Here is a 21,171-nt window from a genome sequence, read left to right on the forward strand (position 1 = left end):
TAGACAGGTACATGGATAGGACAGGTTTGGAGGGGTGTGGACTAAATGCAGGCAGGTGGAACTAGTGTAGCTGGGACATGTTGGCCGGTGTGGACAAGTTGGGCCGAAGGGCCCATTTCCACATTGTATCACTCTGTGACTCTATGACTCTAATTAAAACAAAACAAGGAGAGAAAACACAGATGGGAGATGCTTACAGCCTTCCTAGCAGGACTGTACAAAACATAACTCAAAGGAACTTACAAAAAGAAATTGAAGGATTACATCATGGAATATCTCTAAGGGAATTTTCTAGAACAATACATTGATCAATTAAGAAAAGTACAGAATATTTTAAACTCTTCTTCTGTGTAGATAATGACAATTAGGATCCACAGAAGAGAGTTCATAATGTGAAATAATTTTATGTTCAAAATTCAGCCACTTAAAATTTAAACAACGCCAGTGAGGAAGATGTGAGGATCAGGATGGCTGATGCTTTTTGGGAGATTAGATTAAGCTCTGTGATGGCAGATGAACAAATGCAATCGTTTAAAAAAGAGAATTCATTGTTTTTATATTTCTTGAAAAGTCTGCTCCAGAAAAGTGGAAAAATCCAAAGGGGAAAGAGAAATGGAAAATATTTGGGATCAGTTTTGTCTGAAGGTCAGGTCTGAAGAAGGGCTCCAATCTTGAAATGCCACGTATTCCTTTTCTCCAGAGATGCTGCCTGACCCATTGAGTTACTCCAGCATTTTGTATCTATTTTCAGATCAGTTTTAACGCAGCTATGAATACATGTCTAATCAATATAATTTCGATTTTTGCAATGCTGCTGGGAGCTTGAATCACTGAGTAGAGATTTCAGTGTCTGGCTCATGGAAGGTTTTTCAAAGTTTGTGAACTCACACAGAAGTCTACGTCTGAAGAAAGGATGTGATGATGAGGGGGGGCGGAGGGGGGGAGAGGGCAATCTGTTCATAAATTTCATCAAAATTACTTGGGATTACTTCATGAAGATGGTATTCTCTCATTTTTCAATATAGTGTGTAACATATACAAGTGTCCATGAATCTGCCTGCAACTGGTGAGAAGCAAGCCATTGATCTATTTATGCACTCAATATTATGACATTTATTTACAAGCAAACTGGGGGAAGGAGTAGAGAAACAGTGACAGACAAAAATAAGATGAGATATAAGGAGGCACAAATGAAATAGCAGGGTAAGGAAAAGTTAATAAAGGATTAATCTTCACTTGCACAATAAACTAACAAAGATACTTGTGTAATAGAAAAGGAAACGCAGATGCTGCTGGTCTACCAAAGACTCAAAAAGCTGGAGTAACTCCACAGGTCAGATAGCATCTCTGGAGAACATGGATAGGTGACATTTCAGGCTGGGAGCCCTCTTCAGTCTGAAGGATCCGAAGAAGGGTCCCGAACCTGAAACGTCACCTATCTGTGCTTTCCAAAGATGCTGCCTGACCCGCTGAATGACTCCAGCACCTTGAGTCTTTCAAAGATACTTGTGTGTATGAACAGCATGATCATATTGAATGGTGGTGCTAGCTCGCAGGGCTGAATGGCCTCCTCCTGCACCTATTGTCTATTGTGTGTTGATTTCATCAATAAAATTAACCCAGTTTTATAAAAGAAGAGTAAATGTTGCTATTAAATCAATGAGGCAAAGAGCATTAAAATGTATCAAGGAAGAGGTGCCTGGAAAGTGAATGTCCTACCCCTTTGAGCTGTCTGGAAAATCCATTGAATTCTTGCATTCCATCTCTTTCTCCAAAGAAAGCTTCCTTCCCATCAACTCTTTCTTCTCCTGTGAAAAATATTTGAATTGCACCCCATAAGAGCACTTTAAGTGCACAGCATATTTCAAAACAAATAGGGTCGACATTAAGTTTATATAGATTGTTATTAAAAAAAAGCCATTCTTAACTCAAGACGAGCAGGAGGACATAAATTATATGGACGACATTGGCTCAGAAAGTGTTGCAAAGCACAGTCACAAAATAACACAGATGCTAAAACAGAACTAAAATGACTTGCGCAAATTGCTCATTCGTGCAGTACTAGAATAAATTAAACCCAAAGGATAACATATATCTTGCTACTTCACAGCCTGCAATTCTACTCAAATAATATATTAGATGTTAAATACATGATGTCAGTATTGCCAATAAGATATCAGTATCGGGAACACGATATCAGTATTGCCAATAAGATTTCAGCATCGGGAAAGGTCTTACCATGTCAACATAAACACTGAAAACCATCCTGAATCACAATTGTGAACCTTGAGAAGGATTTTTCTTTTAATGTGCCTGCATTTAATTAATAAGCTGGGCAAAGCACATCTCAGAAAATATGTATTGATGGAAAAATAGGAAAGTAAAATAGCTTCATTTTCCCTGACCTTCCGTCTAATCATGCAACTCATTTTGAGCAATGAGTCAAAACTCCTTGGTAACATAACTTAGAGTCTCAGAGTTAAACACAGAAACAGACCCCTTAGCCGAACCAAATTGTCTACTTCAGCTATTCTCATTTACTTGCATTTAGCCCATATCCCTCCAAACCCTTCCTATCAATGTGTCTATCTAAGATATCACAAAATGCTGGAGTAACTCAGCGGGTCAGGCACAATCTCTGGAGAGAAGGAATGGGTGACGTTTCGAATCAAAACCCTTCATCAGACTGATGTTAGGGGAGGGGGCGGGACAAAGATAGGATGTAGTGGGAAATAGGAAGACAGTGGGAGAACTGGGAGGGGGAGGGGAAAGGGAGGGACAGAGGAACTATCTGAAGTTAGCAAAATCAATGTTCATACTGCTGGGGTGTAAGTTGCCCAAGCAAAATATGAGATGCTGTCCCTCCAATTTGCACTGGGCCTCACTATGACAATGGAGGGGGCCCATGACAGAAAGGTCAGACTGGGCGAGGGAGGGGGAGTTGAAGTGCTGAGCCACCGGGAGATCAGATTGGTTAAGGTGGACTGAGTGAAGGTTTTGAGCGAAACGATCACCGAGCCTGCGTTTGGTCTCACCGATGTTGAGAAGTTGACATCTAGAGCAGCGGATACAATAGATGAGGTTGGAGGAGGTGCAGGTGAACCTCTGCCTCACCTGGAAAGACTGTTTGGGTCTTTGGATGGAGTAGAGGGGAGAAGTAAAGGGACAAGTGTTGCATCGCCTGCGGTTGCCGGGGACAGTACCTGGGGAGGGGGTGGTTTGGGTAGGAAGGACGAGTGGACCAGGGAGTTACGGAGGGAACGGTCTCTGCGGAAAGCAGAAAGGGGAAGAGATGGGAAGATGTGGCCAGTAGTGGGATCCCGTTGGAGGTGACGGAAATGTTGGAGGATAATTTGTTGTATATGCTAGCTGAAGGGGTGGAAGGTGAGGACAAGGGGGACTCTATCCTTGTTACGAATGGGGAGAGAGGGAGCAAGAGCGGAGCTGAGGGATATAGAGGAGGCCCTCGTGAGAGCCTCATCTATAATGGAAGATTATAGCCCTAGTGCCCTAGTGTGAAACACCTCATCCTGGGCACATCAGAGATTTGCTATCTGAATGTTCCGCAATTTCTTCTTTTATAATTGACTCCAGCATCTTCCCCACCACTGATGTCAGGCTAACTGGTCTATAATTTCCCGTTTTCTCTCTCCCTCCTTTCTTAAAAAGTGGGATAACATTAGCTACCCTCCAATCCATGGGAACTGATCCTGAATCTATAGAAGCCAAGAAGTATATGGAATCTCAAGCCTCACATCGATGGGGCGGACAGTATCCTTGGCAGCAGAAAAGGCCGAAGTGTTAGACCAGCAGTTTTGTTCAGTTTTTACGTCATTCAAACTCCCAACAAACTCCAAAAATTGCAGTTCTTAAGGTAACAACGAACAGGGTGCAGAAATTATTGGAAGAAATAAAACCAAAGAAGGCATCAGGACCAGACCAGATACCAGCCAGAGTTTTAAAGAATTGTGCAGCAAGCTTAGCTCCAGTCTTTCAAAAGATTTTTCAGAAGGCTGTGAACAATGGAGAACTCCCAGAAGATTGGTTGAATGCTAACATTGTCCCCATCTATAAAAAAGGAGATAGGATAAATCCTGCAAGCTATCGCCCAGTTTCACTGACCTCCATACCATGCAAGATTCTTGAACATATAACCCACCGACATATCATGGACATATTGACTTCCACAAGGTACTAACAAACCACCAACATGGCTTAGGCAGGGTCGATCATGTGAAACCCAACTGGCGGGACTCATCGATGACCGACCCAGGTCACTCGATAACAAGGCTTTTGATAAGGTTCCCCACAAGCGGCTCCTGTACAAGCTCAACCTTGGAGGAATAGACGGCAACCTCCTAAAATGGATTGAGATCTTTTTGAGGGATCTTGGAGGGAGAGACGTCTATTGAAACTCCTGTGACATCAGGTATGCCACAGGGGATTGTCATGGGTCCATTGCTCTTCCATTGCTATATCAATGCTATTCCAAATACAGTTTCGTCCAGAGTTCGACTCTTCGCAGATGATGTCATAATTTATAGAGAGATTAAAACACCAGAAGACAGCCTGTCCTTACAAAAGGATCTGGATGCTCTCTGTGAGTGGGGAAAAACCTGGCAGAAGTCATTCAATACAACAAATGTCATACCATGCATGTCCCACACAAGACTAAACCACTTTTATTGGAATACAACATGGGTAGCCATACATTACTTGCTGTCGACCATCATCCATATCTAGGAGTAGAATTAAGCAAAGATTTAAGTTAGGCGATGCATATTGGTCAAGTTCTAACAAAGCAAATAGAACACTCGGCCTTCTTAAAAGAAATGTTCACACATGTAGTACATCCGTCAAAGAGAACGCCTACAAGTCCCTGGTCAGGCCCAAATTGGAGTATTGTGGAGCTGTATGGGATCCTTTCAACAACACCAACAAGATCACCCTGGAGAAGTACAACGCCGAGCTGCTCGCTTTGTGTGTAATGACTACAAGCGCAAATCAAGCGTGAATAATATGCTGACTTCTCTCGGATGGGATACCCTAGAGCTCCGCAGAATCAGGCTAAGACTTGTCGCAGTTTACAAAGAGATTCACAAAATCACGCCATCAAATCTCCCGACATCCCAGAGCACCAACTGCCATGAAACGAGACAAAATACCAGTCCCTACATCATCAACTCGCTGAATTTCAATAAAAACTTTGCTCCCAATATTCCCTTTACCCTAGGACGATAAGGGAATGGAATATGTTACCACCCAACACACGCGCCGCTCCCGATGTTCAGTCATTTAAAAAGGGGATTGAGCAACTAGGTCTCCTCAACTTGGTCATAAAGGCCCACTTCAACATGTAATCACTGCTCTACTCACTCCGACCTGCGCGAGATAACCACTTATGAGGTGTTTGTGCAGTAATCAACCAGAACCAGAACATTGGAAAATTATCACCAATGCATTCACGATTTCTAGAGCCACTTCCTTAAGAACCCTGGGATGCAGACCATCATGCCCTGGGGATTTATCAGCATTCAGTCCCATCAGTCTACGCAACACCATTTCTGCCTAATGTGAATTTCCTTCAGTTCCTCCGTCACCCTAGGACCTCTGTCCACTAGTACATCTGGGAGATTGTGTCTTCCTTAGTAAAGACAGATCCAAAGTACCTGTTTAACTCGTCTGCCATTTTCTTGTTCCCCATAATAAATTCCCCTGCTTCTGGCTTCAAGGGACCCACATCTGTCTTAACTATTTTTTTCCTCTTCACATACCTAAAGAAGCTTTTACTATCCTCCTTTATATTATTGGCCAGCTTACCTTCGTACCTCATCTTTTTTCCCCGTATTGCATTTTTAGTTATCTTCCGTTGCTCTTTAAAAGAGTCCCAATCATCTGGCTTCCCGCTCATCTTTGCTATGTTATACTTCTTTTCTTTTCTTTTTATACTGTCCTTGACTTCCCTTGTCAGCCACGGTGGCCTCTTACTCCCCTTAGAATCTTTCTTCCTCTTTGGAATGAACTGATCCTGCACCTTCTGTGTTATTCCCAGAAATACCTGCCATTGTTGTTCCACCGTCTTCCCTGCTGGGGTCTCTTTCCAGTCAACTCTGGCCAGCTCCTCCCTCATGCCTCCATAGTCCCCCTTGCTCAACTGCAATACTGATACTTCCGATTTTCCTTTCTCCCTCTCAAATTGTAGATTAAAACTTATCATATTATGATCACTACTGGCTCTTTAAACTTGAGTTCCCTTATCAAATCTGGTTCATTATACAATGAGTCACCCACTGCAGAATTTGAGCCTTTAGCTTGTACCCACATGTATTTGCTGTCTAATTACATTTTGGATGAATGGTGACTCAGGATTATGTAACTCACAGAATGATGGTGTTGGTGTCTAAGTGAGAGAGCATCAATGAATCTATAAATTATGGCATCATCTGCGAAGAGTCGAACTCTGGACAAAACTGCATTTGGAATGTCATTGATATACAGTAGGAAGAGCAGTGGACCCATGAAAATCCCCTGTGGCACACCTGATGTCACAGTAGTTTCAATAGACGTCTCTCCCTCAAGAGAAAATGTATAGATTTCCTCTTCCTTACATACATATTATACAACAAAAGGATTCGATTTGTTTGGGACTATCTTGTTTGCTCGTATCCTCGTACATGTCCATCAACTCCTGCAATGATAATTTTGTCACAAAGCCAGGGGTGATTTACGATTACTAATTAACCTACCGGCATATCCCTGGTATAAGGGAGGAAATTAATAAACCACACGAAATTATTTTCCTTCAACTCTTATATCTCGTTTTTTGTGCCATCCGATTGCACTTTTTTTTTTTTTTTTTAAGAGACTACATTATCAAATCTTTCTTCCACTGAATCCATTTACTTCAATTGGAAATCCACTTATTAACATACACATTTCTTTGGAAATACAAAGTTCAGAATTTATTCCATTTGACAATAATAACCCGGCGTGGGGGGGAAGAATAATGGACAATGGAGGACCCGGTGTGGGGGGGACCGCAGTGAGGGAGGGGGGGGGAAGAACAAAGGGGGAACTAGCTTGGGGGGGGGGGGGGATTTATAACTTTGTAAGCGTCCTTCGTGGCCCTTTATGGCTATGACTATTTGCATACCTTGGGTATGCAAGCAAAGAATTCCGCGGTGACAATAAAGTTTTCAATTGACCTCCCAGCATGGAAGAGATTTACAGGAAGCACGGCCTCAAAAAGGCAGCTCATATCATCAAAGACCCACAACACCCTGGCCATGCTCTCATCCCATTGCTACTATTGGGAAGGTGGTACGTGAGTCTAACCTCCAGGTTCAGGAATATCTTCTTCTCATCAAGCATCAGGCTCTTGAGCCATGGTGCACAACCCTAACCATGACCCGACCTCAGCAACAATCTACTATGGATATTACAATGCATCCATTCTGAAGAAGGGTCTTGACCCGAAACATCACCATGTTCTCTCGAGATGCTACCTTACCCACTGAGTTACTCCCGCAGTTTGTGCCTTTTTTTGTAGAATAGCATGTGCAGTTCCTCATATCTACTATGGATTTTGAATCGGTGGCACTACGTACTTTGGGTTGCACTGTAATGGTCTGATTACCTAGTATTACTGCTAATTTGGCGACAAAGGGAACTGCAGATGCTGGAATCTTGAGTAAAATACAAAGTGCTGGAGTAACTCAGCAGGCAAGACAGCATCTCTGGAGAACATGGATAGGTGGCGTTTCAAGTTGGGATCCTTCTTCCGACTGATTGCAGTGATGGGGAGGGGGGAAGGAAGCTGGAAGAGATGAGGGGGCAGAACAAAGTCTGTCAAGTGATAGGTGGGTACAGGCGAGGTGGGGGGTTGATGGGTAGACAAAGGCTAGAAATGTAAGGGATGGCAAAGAAGGTCAGATTAGGAGAGAAGAGGAGTGGAAAGTAAAGCTAGAGGAGGGATATTCAGGTATGTAGACGGCACAATAGTGGGAGAAGTGGCCGAGCACCGCCATTTCTGCGTACCAGGTGGGGAGGGGAAACAGGAAGGAAGATGGGATGTTACCTAAAATTGGAGAATTCAACGTAAACATTGTTGAGGTATTCTTTCTCCAGTTTGCAAGTGGCCTTACCCTGGAAATGGAAGCAAGTGTGGAATCTAGCCATTGTCAGTGAGGCCATGCGCAAACTGGAGGAACAATAGACAAAATAGGTGCAGGAGCAGACCATTCGATCCTTCGAGCCAGCACCGCCATTCAATATGATTATGGCTGATCATTCACAATCAGTACCCCGTTCCTGCCTTCTCCCCATATCCCTTGACTCCGCTATCTTTAAGAGCTCTATCTAGCTCTCTCTTGAAAGCATCCAGAGAATTTATCCTCCACTGCCCTCTGAGGCAGAGAATTCCACAGATTTACAACTCTTTGAATGATTTTTCTTTTCCTCATCTCCGTTCTAAATGGTCTACCCCTTATTCTTAAACTGTGGCCCCTGGTTCTGGACTCCCCCAACATTGGGAACATGTTCCCTGCCTCTAAAGTGTCCAATCCCTTAATAATCTTATATGTTTCAATAAGATCCCCTCTCATCCTTCTAAATTCCAGCATATACAAGCTTAGTCGCTCCAGTCTTTCTGGGTGTACTCATTTCTGCCACTATCCTGCCTCCTTTCCCCTACCTCCCTACCCCCTCCCCTCTCCCCCATCCTTTTCCACCTATATCCCTTCCTTTGGACTCACATTTCATTCCGCTTATTTCCTTATCTTGCACCCTTTTGTCTCCTATTCATCTCTCGTGTAGAATAGGCAACCGTTTCATCAAACAATTGCGCTTAGTCTACCCAGGCCTCCTTGATCTCCCAGATGCTAACCATTTTAACTCCCCTTCCCACTCCTGACTCCCCTTATCTCTACCTGCCGAGTAGGATAATCAAGAAACAACTTTAAAGTGTTGAGTTTGACCCAGATCCAGTCGACAGTTTGCACCGCATGAATAACACAGCCATTTTTGCAGTACAAGTATTGTTGGATTCCTAAAAAACTGGAGGGTGAAGGGAGTTGAGGCTTAGAATTTCCAATGCATAAAAACAGCGTTAGTTTCCTGCAGAACAATAAGTTCATTTTTATTACTGCAAGCTAAAAGTTCTGAAGGTTGTATGTTACATTGCTTAATAGAGTATCCATGCACAAGTGCCAATAAAAGTGATCGATTCTTATTTTCAATGGCCTCCTGTCATTAAAGTAGCAGCAGTAATCATAAGAGACACTATGGAATCATATTTCTTAGCCTATGCTGTTCAAATACACAACATGCTGTTTACTGCTCATTAATTTCAACAAAATAACTTTTGAGTGATTCTCTAGTCCCTGATAGAAAATGCATAATAAACCCATTTGGCCATGTAATGCTAACAATGCTCCTTAATGCCTCAGTCGAATTATATCCAATGTGTGCCTTGGAAACAGGCGTTATAACAGAACTATCTTTAGACTTTACTTTTAGACTTTAAAGATACAGCACGGAAACAGGCCCTACGGCCGACCGAGTCTTCGCTGACCATTGATCACCCCTGACACTAGCACTATCCTACACACAATTTACAGAAGTCAATTAACCTACAGACCTGTACGTCTTTGGAGTGTGGGAGAAAACTGGAGCACCCGAAGAAAACCCACATGGTCACAAGGAGAACATACAAACTCCATACAGACAGAACCTTGGTCTCTAGTGCTGCAAGGCAGCAACTCTGCCGCTGCACCACTGTGCTGCCTTGCGCCTGCAAACATTCAATCTGTCAAAACCGAGGGCAATCATGTAGCAGGTTCATGTCCAGAGATAGCACTGTTTTCCATTCAGGCTCATTCGTTCTACCTTTTCCATCCTTTCTATTCGCCTTTCCAGTTCTGTCAGGCTGTTCTGTTTGTGCAGAAGTTTCAGCTCCAGGTTATTGAAATTTTCAACGCTACTTTTCAATTTTTCCTCCTGCTCCTCGGTAAAAGCCTAAAAGGGAAACATAACATGAGAAGTTAATGCTCACGTGGATGTCCATCATATTTTCTTCTTTTTTACTCGCCAAACGATTCCTCCTTTAAATTGCAAGGTTCAATCAAACATTCCAAAGCAGCTTTTCCAACATGAATGGCTTTCTGGACACGTGAAGGCTTTTCTCCTAGTCTCCTCAGTTCACCCTACAACACATTAAAGTGTTTGACTGGCGTGCAACCTACTTCCATACAGCCTCTGCTGCCAACACGATCAATAGAAGATTAAATATAGATAGAGGGTGCTGGAAAAAACTCAGCAACTCAAACCCGATCTGTGAAAAGAGAAACAGAGTTGACACTTGGTTCAGGACCCTTTGTCAGGTGTAAAATGTTAACTCTTTATTTTTCTACAAATGCTGCTCAGAGTATATTTTATTTTAGTTGTCCAACATCTGCAGTTTTTTAAAGTTTTTACTCAAACACAAAATAAACCATTTTCCATGTAAGATTATATGGTTTCTTTTCTGGATGTTCAAATAAAGACCAGAAACATACCTACATTTTGATGTGTAATGTCCACAAATGCTACTTTACCCATTCTTTGTAATTCCTTCTACTGTATATTCTTCACACATTACCTGCAGCCTCTGCTTCTCCAGCTCATGCTTCTGCTTTAGTTCATCCATCTGCTTTTGATACTGCTTGTAGAGTTTCTGTGAGGCATTCCGAAGTGCCGCTGCTCCCGCTTCCTGGGTGGCCTCATACTAAAAAGAAAACACATTTTAGAACCGGAGCAGGTAAAGAGTGATGCACTGCGTGAAGGCAGCACAGTTGCACAGCATTAAGACCCAGGTCAGAGACCCAGGTTCAATCCCACCTACAGGTGCTGTCTGTATGGAGTTTGCATGTTCCCCCTATGACCACGTGGGTATTCTCTGGGTGCTCCAGTTTCCTCACACACTCCAAAGACGTACTGGTTCGTAGGTTAATTTGCTTCTATAAATTGTCCCTAATATGTAGGATCGTGCTAGTGCACAGGGTGAGCGCTGGTCGACATGGACTCGGTGGGCCAAAGGGCCTGTTTCCATGCTCTACCTATAAAGTTGTAAATCTGTGCAATTCTCTGCCTCAGAAGGCAGTGGAAGCCAGTTGTCTGAATGCATTCAAGAGAGAGCTAGATAGAGCTCTTAAGGATAGCGGAGTCAGGGGGTATGGGGAGAAGGAAGGAACGGGGTACTGATTGAGAATGATCAGCCATGATCACATTGAATGGCGGTGCTGGCTCGAAGGGCCGAATGGACTACTCCTGCAACTATTGTCTATAGTCCATCTATTGTCTATTGTCTAAGTCTAATCAACCCTACACTTACGAATGGTGCAAAAGCAGACATGCATGTCCCATCAAAGCAATGGGTGTAAATGTTTAGAAGTGGTATGTTATCTATTGTCAAGCACCTTTTACTAAGTTGAACTATTTACCGATCTGTGGTGGTGAATCTGTGGAATTCTTAGTCACAGAAGGCTGTGGAGGCCTAGTCATTAGATATTTTCAGTGAATAAATTCTTGATTAGTACAGGTGTCAGGGGTTATGGGGAGAAGGCACAAAAATGGGGTTAGGAGGGAGAGATAGATCAGCCATGATTGAATGGCATAGAGTTGTTGGGCCGAATGGCTTAATTTTACTTCTATTCCTTATGACCTTATGATCAGTTACAATTTCTTTAGACATTGGACGACGATAGATTCAACCATAACCACATGATGTCTTCTCCTTTCTGCACACTTGTGGCAGTGTGCAAGTTTCATACCCAACATATTGAGAGCTCATTCTGATCAATTTGTATTCATTTTTCAAGCTGTGGGTATTAGCGACAAGGCCACAATTTATTGTCTTTGAGTGAGTGGTGAACACTCAACTTCTTGAATCACTGTAGCCTTGCTTGCCAATGTCCACCCATAGTACTGTTGGGGATGAACACCATGATTTATACCAAGCAATAATGAAGGTATTGTGGTGTATCAGATGGTATAGTGATGGTGCTGCTGCTCTCATCTTTCTTGATAGTCGAGACTACAGTCTTGGAGAATGCAAATTTGCACTGAATTAAGAATAGGAACATGCCAAGTCTCCTCACCCCCTCCCACTACTAGCTCATACTGCTAATGGACAATACGTTTGCCATTCCCTTGACAAGCCTCCTCATAATGACTCACAGGACTCTCATGAATATCTGCCCTTGCTTTCTCCTCTTTTCCACCATCAGAACTTAATGAAGTATAGAATTGTACCACACAGGAACAGGCCCTTCGCCCCACAATGTCTGTACTGAACCTGATGCCAAGACCAGCTCTGTTTCTGCCTGCACATAATCCATTTCCCTCCAGATACCTGCTCACATCCAAATGTCTCTTAAATCCCACCATTGTATCTGCCTCAATCACCACTCCTGGCAGTGTGTTCCAGGCACTCACCATTCTGTGTGGGGAAAAAAACCCCGCACATCTCCTTTAAACTTTGCCCCTCACTCCTTAAAGCTATGCCCTCTAAAATTTGATATATGCATCCTGGGGGAAAAGGGTTAGAAACATAGAAACATAGACAATAGGTGCAGGATTAGGCCAATCGGCCCTTCGAGCCAGCATGGCTGATCATCCAAAATCAATACTCCGTTCCTGTTTTCCCCCCATAATCCCTTGATTACGTTAGCCCTAAGAGCTATAACTAACTCTCCCTTGAAAACATCCAGTGAATTGGAATCCATTGCTTTCTCTGGCAGAAAAGTCCACAAATTCACAACTTTCTGGGTGAAAAAGTTTTTCCTCGTCTCAGTCTTAAATGGCCTACCCCTTATTCTTAAGCTGTGACCGCTGGTACTGAACTCCCCCATGTTCATGTCCTTCCTCAAATTAGGAGACCAAAACTGCACACAATACTCCAGGTGTGGTTTCACAAGGGCCCTGTACAAATGCAGTAGGACCTCCTTGCTCTTATACTCAAATCCACTCGATATGAAGGCTAACATGCTGTTTGCTCTCTTCAATGCCTGCTGTACCTGCATGCTTACTTTCAGTGACTGATGTACAAGGACACCCATGTCTCATTGCACCTCTCCTTTTCCTAATCTGACACCATTCAGATAATAATCTGCCTCCTTGTTCTTGCCACCAAAGTGGATTTATCCACATTTATCCACATTATACTGCATCTACCATGCATCTGCCCACTCACCCAACCTATCCAAGTCACCCTGCAGCCTCATAGCATCCTCATCAAAGCTCAACCTGCCACCTGGCTTTGTGTCATCCGCAAACTTGGAGATGTTACATTTAATTCCTTCATCTAAATCGTTAATATATATTGTAAATAACAGGGGTCCCAGCACTGAGCCTTGCGGCATCCCACTAGTCATTGCCTGCTATTCTGAAAAGGACCCATTAATTCCTACTCTTTACTTCCTGTCTGCCAACCAGCTCTCCATCCATGTCAATACCCTACCCCCAATACCATGTGCTCTAATTTTGCACACTACTCTCTTGTGTGGGACTGTGTCAAAGGTTTTTTGAAAGTCCAGATACACCACATCCACTGGCTCGCCCTTATCCATTCTACTTGTTGCATCCAAAGAAAATTCCAGAAGATTAGTCAAGCATGATTTCCCCTTTATAAATCCATGCTGACTTTGACCGATCCTGTCACTGCTTTCCAAATGTGATGCTATTACATCTTTAATAATCGCTATGACTGTCCACCCCATCTATGCTCCCTCTGCAATGTGGTGGGGGGGAATCTCTTGAGGGATATATTTGCTTTTTAAATAGGCAGCTCTCAACTTGTGCAAGACGACTGGACACAGGTTGCACTCTGCTACTGAAACAGAGCCACTGAGCTCAAGGGAACTGAATGTGTGATGGTGAATGCGCCAGCTACTCATTTAACGCTGGGAAAAGAGGGACTTCTTATTTTAGGTATCTAACTTTACAAGCACCCCCCCCCCCCCCCCACTCCTCTATCTTCCTTCTGCCCCACCTGGATTCCCCCATTTCTCCCCTTCCTCCACCCCCAGACCCCTTACATCTATATATTTTCCTCTGGCTTCACAATTCTCAGATCTTCAATCCTCATCTCAAACTTTTTTCTCTTTTCATCTCTGGCCTTTGTCCAATCCACTGCCAATCAAAAACCACCCCCACCACTCTTCCAGTTTTCTCTCCACCACATCAGTCAGTCTGTAGAAGGGTCCCAACCCGAAATGTCACTATCCATGTTCTCCAGAGATGCTGCCTGACTTGCTAAGTTACTCCAGCGCTTTATGTCTATTTATGTAAACCAGCATCTGCAGTTCCTTGCATCTCAACTTCTCATGTCCCCTCAAAGCTGTGTTTCACAGTTATAATGACACACTGCACGTATTTTAATGATATGGGCCAAATGCAGGCAAGTGTGACTAGTGTAGCTGGGACATGTTGCCCATTTGGGCAAGTAGGGCCGAAGGGCCTGTTTCCTTGCTGTATCACACCATGACACAAAAAATTCTAGTTTATTACAATTTTGTACAATTTTATTATACAGTGTGCATCACTGCTTTAAGTAAGTCTTGGTCACTCTGCTGATGTGGACAAGTTCTCCAAATCTCTGTGTGGTCAGGATATCAACCACCTTATTGCTCCCTGACGAATACAACAAAATCGAAGAGATCAAACAATTGCAAGATCTTAGTAATGAAGCCCTTGCCCCTTTAATCAGTGCAACTTAGAGGATCAAACAATACTACCTGATACAGTGCTGAAAATGTAATTAAATTTGTGGGAGGAATGCTATTCTGACTCACAATGATTCACAGTCATTCAATGCATAAACAAGCCCTTTGGTCATTCATACCAACCCAGATGCTCCATCTAAACTGCACCCATTTGCCCATGTTTGGCCTATATCCCTCGAAACCTTTGTTCATGTTTCTGTAGGTTTATTATTGTCACGTGTACTGGGGTACAGTGAAAATCATTGTTTTACATGCTATCCAAACAGATCAGATAATACAATATATAAATACAATCAAGTTAGACTGAACTACAATGGATAGAGCAAAGGAGAAGGTGCAGAGTGCAGAATATTGTTCTCAGCATAGTAGCACACCAATTCCATTGATAAAGTACAATGCTCGCTATGGGGTAGAGGTGAATCAGTCAGGCCCCTAGCTTATGGAAGAACCATTCAGAAGCCCGATAACAGAGAGGAAGAAGCTGGTGCATGCTTTCAAGCTTCTTTACCTTCTGCTGGATTGGAGTGGGGAGAAGTAGGAATGACTGGAGTAGGACGTCTTTGGTTACATTGGCTGCTTTTCCAAGGCAGCATGGTGTAGATGGAGTCAATGGTGGGGAGTATGGTCTGTGTGATGAACTGGGCTACATCTACAACTCCCTGCAGTAACTTGCAGTCTTGGGCAGATCGGTTCCCAAACCAAGCTGTGATGCAACCTGACAGTATGCTTGTTATGGTGCATCTGTAAAAGTTTGTAAGAGCCATTGAAGATATGCTGTAGTTCCTCAGTCTCCTAAGGAAGTAGAGGCGTTGGTACGTCTTCTTGGCTGTTGCATCATTATTGATGGTCCGTGACAGACCATTGGTACTATAGTGCCCAGGAACAAGCATACTGTCAGGTAGCATCACAGCTTGGTTTGGGAACCGATTTGCTCAAGACTGCAAGTTACTGCAGGGAGTTGTAGATACTGCCCAGTTCATCTCACAGCCCATGGTGCCCAAGGAACTTGAATGAGTAGGTTAACCTATGATGAGTGTTTGTCGGCACTGGGCCTATAGTCGCTGGAGTTTAGAAGAATGAGGGGGGACCTCTTTGAAACATACAGAAAAGTGAAAGAGTTGGGTAGAGTGGATGTTTCCACTAGTGGGAGAGTCTAGTACTAGAGGTCATAGCCTCAGAATTAAAGGACGTTCTTTTAGGAAGGAGATGAGAAGAAATTTCTTTAGTCAGAGGGTGATGAATCTGTGGAGTTCTTTGCACACAGAAGGCTGTGGAGGCCAAGTCAGTGAATATTTTTAAGGCAGAGATAGATAGATTTTTGATTAGTACAGGTGTCAGAGATTATGGGGAGAAGGTAGGAGAATAGGGTTAGGAGGGAGAGATTTAGATTTAGATTTTAGATTTTAGATTTAGAGATACAGCGCGGAAACAGGCCCTTCGGCCCACCGAGTCCGCGACGCCCAGCGATCCCCGCAAATTAACACTATCCTACACACACTAGGGACAATTTTTACATTTACCCAGTCAATTAACCTACATACCTGCACGTCTTTGGAGTGTGGGAAGAAACCGAAGATCTCGGAGAAAACCCACGCAGATCACGGGGGAGACCGTACAAACTCCATACAGACGGCGCCCGTAGTCAGGATCGAACCTGAGTCTCCGGCGCTGCATTCGCTGTAAGGCAGCAACTCTACCGCTGTGCCACCGTGCCGCCCTGCCAGGATTGAATGGCGGAGTGGCCTAATTCATTAATGTGCCGCATGGGCTAATTCTACTCATATTGCTTATGACCTTATGACCGTATCTGTGAGTGTGGAATCTCACATTGGACAAACTGAGTAAGGTTGGCAGATTTGCTTCCTCGAAGGACATTAGTGAACAAGATGGATTTCTATGATAATTCAATAGTTCCATGGTCATGATTGCTGGTACAAGCCTTTTCATTTCAGATATATTTATTCACTTGAATTTAAATTCTTCTCCTGCAATGGCAGGATTTGAATTTATGCCTCAGCTACAAACATTAAGTGAGAGGAACTCCACTGAAAATCCATCTGCACTGTTTATATGTTACTTAAGACTGATAATTTGCCAGAAATGCTTTCAGTTGACCTGGTAGTTTGTCCAAATTATTTAACATCATACCAATTATGTAGTGCTGTATATTGATTTTGACACAATGTGCAAATTCAAGTAAGACTGCAGTTAAAATAATTATTTTTCAGGAGGCTTCTCATTTTATTTTAAAGAACACCACAATTATGGAGCTATTGCACAATTTTTTTCCCAGGAGAACGATATAATAACTAGTCTTGCATTCATTCAGCATGCTATCATCTATATACTAAAACTCTCGTTTGTTATCTTGTTTGTGACTGAACTTCAGCCAAAACGGTACCCGATAGCGCGACAATTTTAGGCCCACCTTACTCGCCATTGTCACTTTAGTGATAATGCAAGTAGTTTTATTGAAATCGGTCTTATATTTTTTAAGTTATTCACATTTTAAAGTTTAAAAGGAGGGGAGGGGGAGGGGAGGAGGGGAGGAGGGAAGGAGGGGGAAGGGGGGAGTGGGGGAGAAGGGAGAGGGGAGGGGGGGGGTTGAGGAGAGAGGGAAGGGGGAGGACAGGGTGCTGCACCAATGCAGAAGAGGTTTGGGCCCAATGGGTCCACTTGGTCTAGTGTTTTATAAAACAAGTCTTGCATACAAAGAAGTGTTGTCAACTATGTGATATATAGATCATAGTCAGCATACAACTATTCAGAAACTACAAAAAAATTACTTTACCAACCAATGAAGAGTTACTAAAAGAAAACCACAAATGATGGAATAACTCAGCCAGTCAAACAACATCTATTGAGAAAGCAATGAGTCAATGTTGACTCAGGAACTCTCTGTCAGAACTGAGGGAAGAGAGGAGTGGTGTTAGTTTTTAAAGCAGAGCAGGGGGTGGTGGAACAGTGAGGTGCACCACAAAAGATCCATGGAGACATGTTACGACAAAACAGCTGATAGTTTGTGTATTGGCTGTTAAGTGAGGCATTTTACAGAAAAATATATTTCTTTAAAAATACGCATTTGGTATATGATATATTATCAATGATCAAAATGGCCTGATTTGCAGGTTTGCAGATGAGACAATGACTGACAATAGACAATAGGTGCAGGAGTAGGCCACTCGGCCCTTCGAGCCAGCACCACCATTGTGGGTCGAAGGCTTTCTGAAAGTCGAGGTACACCACATCCACCGGCTCACCCTTATCAATTTTCCTAGTTGCATCCTCAAAAAATTCCAGTAGATTAGTCAAGCATGATTTCCCCTTCGTAAATCCATGCTGACTCAGAACGATCCTGTTACTGCTATCCAAATGCTCCGCAATTTCGTCATTTATAATTGACTCCAGCATCTTCCCCACCACTGATGTCAGACTAACTGGTCTATAATTTCCCGTTTTTTTTCTCCCTCCTTTCTTAAAAAATGATATAATATTAGCTACCCTCCAATCCACAGGAACTGACCCTGAATCTATAGAACATTGAAAAATGATCACCAATGCCTCCACAATTTCTAGAGCCACCTCCTTAAGTACCCTGGGATGCAGACCATCAGGCCCTGGGGATTTATCAGCCTTCAGTCCCATTAGTCTACCCAAAACTTTTTCCTGCCTCATGTGGATTTCCTCCAATTCCTCTGTCACCCTAGGATCTCTGGCCACTAGAACATCTGGGAGATTGTTTGTATCCTCCTTAGTGAAGACAGATCCAAAGTACCGGTTCAACTCGTCTGCCATTTCCTTGTTCCCCATAATAAATTCCCCTGCTTCTGTCTTCAAGGGACCCACATTTGCCTAGACTATTTTTTTCCTTTTTACATACCTAAAAAAGCTTTTACTATCCTCCTTTATATTATTGGCTAGTTTACCATCGTACCTCATCTTTTCTCCCCATATTGCCTTTTTAGTTATTTTCTGTTGTTCTTTAAAAGAGTCCCAATCCTCTGGCTTCCCACTCTTCTTTGCTATATTATACTTCTTCTCTTTTATTTTTATGCTGTCCTTGACTTCCCTTGTCAGCCATGGGTGCCTCTTACTCCCCTTAGAATCTTTCCTCTTCTTTGGGATAAATTGATCCTGCAACTTCTGCATTATTCCCAGGAATACCTGCCCTTGTTGTTCCACCGTCTTCCCTGCTAGGGCCTCCTTCCAGTCAATTTTGGCCAGCTTCTGCCTCATGCCTCTGTAATCTCCCTTGCTATACTGTAATACTGACACTTCCAATTTTCCCTTCTCCCTCTCAATTTGTAAAAATCTATCATATTGTGGTCACTGCCTCCTAATGGCTCTTTTACCTCGAGTCCCCTTATCAGATCAGGTTCTTTACACAACACTAAATCCAGAATTGCCTTCTCCCTGGTAGGCTCCAGTACAAGCTGTTCTAAGAATCCATCTCGGAGGCACTCCACAAACTCTTTTTCCTGGGGTCCATTACCAACCTGATTTTCCCAGTCTACCTGCATGTTGGAATTTCCCATAACCACCATTTCATTTGCGATATGCCAATTTTAGCTCCTGATTCAACTTGCACCCTATGTCGAGGCTACAGTTTGGGGGCCTGTAGATGACTCCCATTAGGGTCTTTTTACCCTTACAATTCCTCATTTCTATCCATACTGATTCTACATCTCCTGATTCTATGTCACCCCTTACAAGGGAGTGAATATCATTCCTTACCAACAGAGCTACCCCGCCCCCTCTCCCCACCTGTCTGTCTTTTCTATACATTATGTACCCCTGAATATTCAGTTCCCAGCCCTGGTTCTCTTGTAGCCATGTCTCAGTGATTCCCACAACATCATACTTGCCAATGTCTAACTGAGCCTCAAGCTCAGCCACTTTATTTTTTATACTTCGTGCATTTAAATACACTTTAACTTCGGTATTCACCTCCCCTCTCACACCGGTCACAATTGGCCCTGACCTTACTCTCTTATCCCATCTAGAACTTCCCTCCCCATTCATTCGAGAGTCCTTTGCAATTTCTCCTGTATTCGCTTCCCCTTTAACTCCATCTTCATATTCCCAATTTGTCAACCCCTCCCCCCCACTACTTAGTTTAAAACCACACGTGATGGGGTTGTGGATAACAAGGAAGGTTGTCAAGGAAATGGTGGATGAAATTTAATCCAGACAAGTATGGGATAATGCATTTTAGGAGGTCAAATGCAAGATGAAGAAATACAGTAAATGGCAGAACCCTAAGCAGCGTTGATGCACAGAAGGATCTTGGGGTCCTAGTGTGGAGATGAGGAACGCAGAGCCAGATCTATCTTATTTGTTTGCTTGGGCCACTGGACTTTGCATGGGCTTTGCAACCTTGTGTGCTAGGTTAAATCTCATGCTTGAGACTCTCTCTCTCTCTCTCTCTCGCTCACCTGCTTGAGGCTACGTAATCACAAAAATGCTGAACTTGCTAAAGCTAGTAGTAATCAGTAGCCCAAACCGCAGAATGTTCCAGCTCGTCTTCAGAGGAGAAAAACACAATGTATAAGAACAAAAAACAGTAAACAGACGCCGGCTAAACCTTGAATAACAGCATGTTAGGGCCTTATAAGGGAAAACTGACTTTGTTCCAATATTCGGCCTTATAAGGGAAAACTGACTTTGTTCCAATATTGATTGGCTGTAATAACTGTAAATTTTGCGGAATTTGGGAATAAAGTGGGCTTAATTCTAGGGGCTGGTGAGACACGTTTCCACTGGCCCCGGAGTCCGCAACTCTGTGTGTGCTTTTAGAAACCTGTCTACGAGATCTCTAATAAACTACGGATAAGTGAGGTCTGTGCCGACTCTGATTATTATCAACCAACTGACCGGGAACGCGAACTCGACACTAGTACACAGCTCTCTGCAAGTGACAATGCAAGTAGATAGAGTGATTAAGAAGGAATACAACATACTTGCCATCATTAGTCAGGTTGGTGTATAAAAGACTGGAATTCACGCTGTGACCCTATCAAATTTTGGTTAGGCCACATTTGGAGTATTGTGAGCAGTTCCGGTTATTGCATTACAAAAAGCATGTAGAAGCTTTGGAGGAGGGGTCCACCAGGACTTTGCCTGGATTAGAAAATCTTAGCTATAAATGGAAGGTTGGACAAAAGGATTGTTTTCTCTGGAGCATCAATGGCTGAGTGACAACCTGATATCTATTTATATACTTCTTAGCGGCATAGATACAGTTAGCATTTATCACCCCACGATAGAAATGTCAAATACTAAACAGCAGGGGGAGAAAAAAGGCTAAAGAAGATCAACAAGGCATCCATTTCTTTGAATCAAACACACAGTGCTAAGTGCCTGGAATGTGGTGAGAGGAGAAGCGGTGGAAACAATAGCAATGATTAAGAGG

At 43.1% G+C, this 21,171-nt stretch overlaps 1 protein-coding gene across 1 annotated transcript in view; it reads right to left on the minus strand.

The window, feature by feature from the left end:
• LOC144598919 (coiled-coil domain-containing protein 68-like) overlaps positions 1–21,171 on the minus strand; it is a 54,933-nt gene that overhangs the window by 10,253 nt on the left and 23,509 nt on the right. Inside the window, exons 5-7 of the mRNA XM_078409504.1 lie at positions 10,637–10,762; positions 9,886–10,014; positions 1,720–1,808 (exon numbers count right to left, since the gene is read on the minus strand). Of these exons, the coding sequence (XP_078265630.1) occupies positions 1,720–1,808; positions 9,886–10,014; positions 10,637–10,762 (344 nt within the window). The remainder of the gene's footprint in view (positions 1–1,719; positions 1,809–9,885; positions 10,015–10,636; positions 10,763–21,171) is intronic.

Source organism: Rhinoraja longicauda, chromosome 1 (genome assembly GCF_053455715.1).
Source record: "Rhinoraja longicauda isolate Sanriku21f chromosome 1, sRhiLon1.1, whole genome shotgun sequence".
Taxonomy (NCBI): domain Eukaryota; kingdom Metazoa; phylum Chordata; class Chondrichthyes; order Rajiformes; family Arhynchobatidae; genus Rhinoraja; species Rhinoraja longicauda.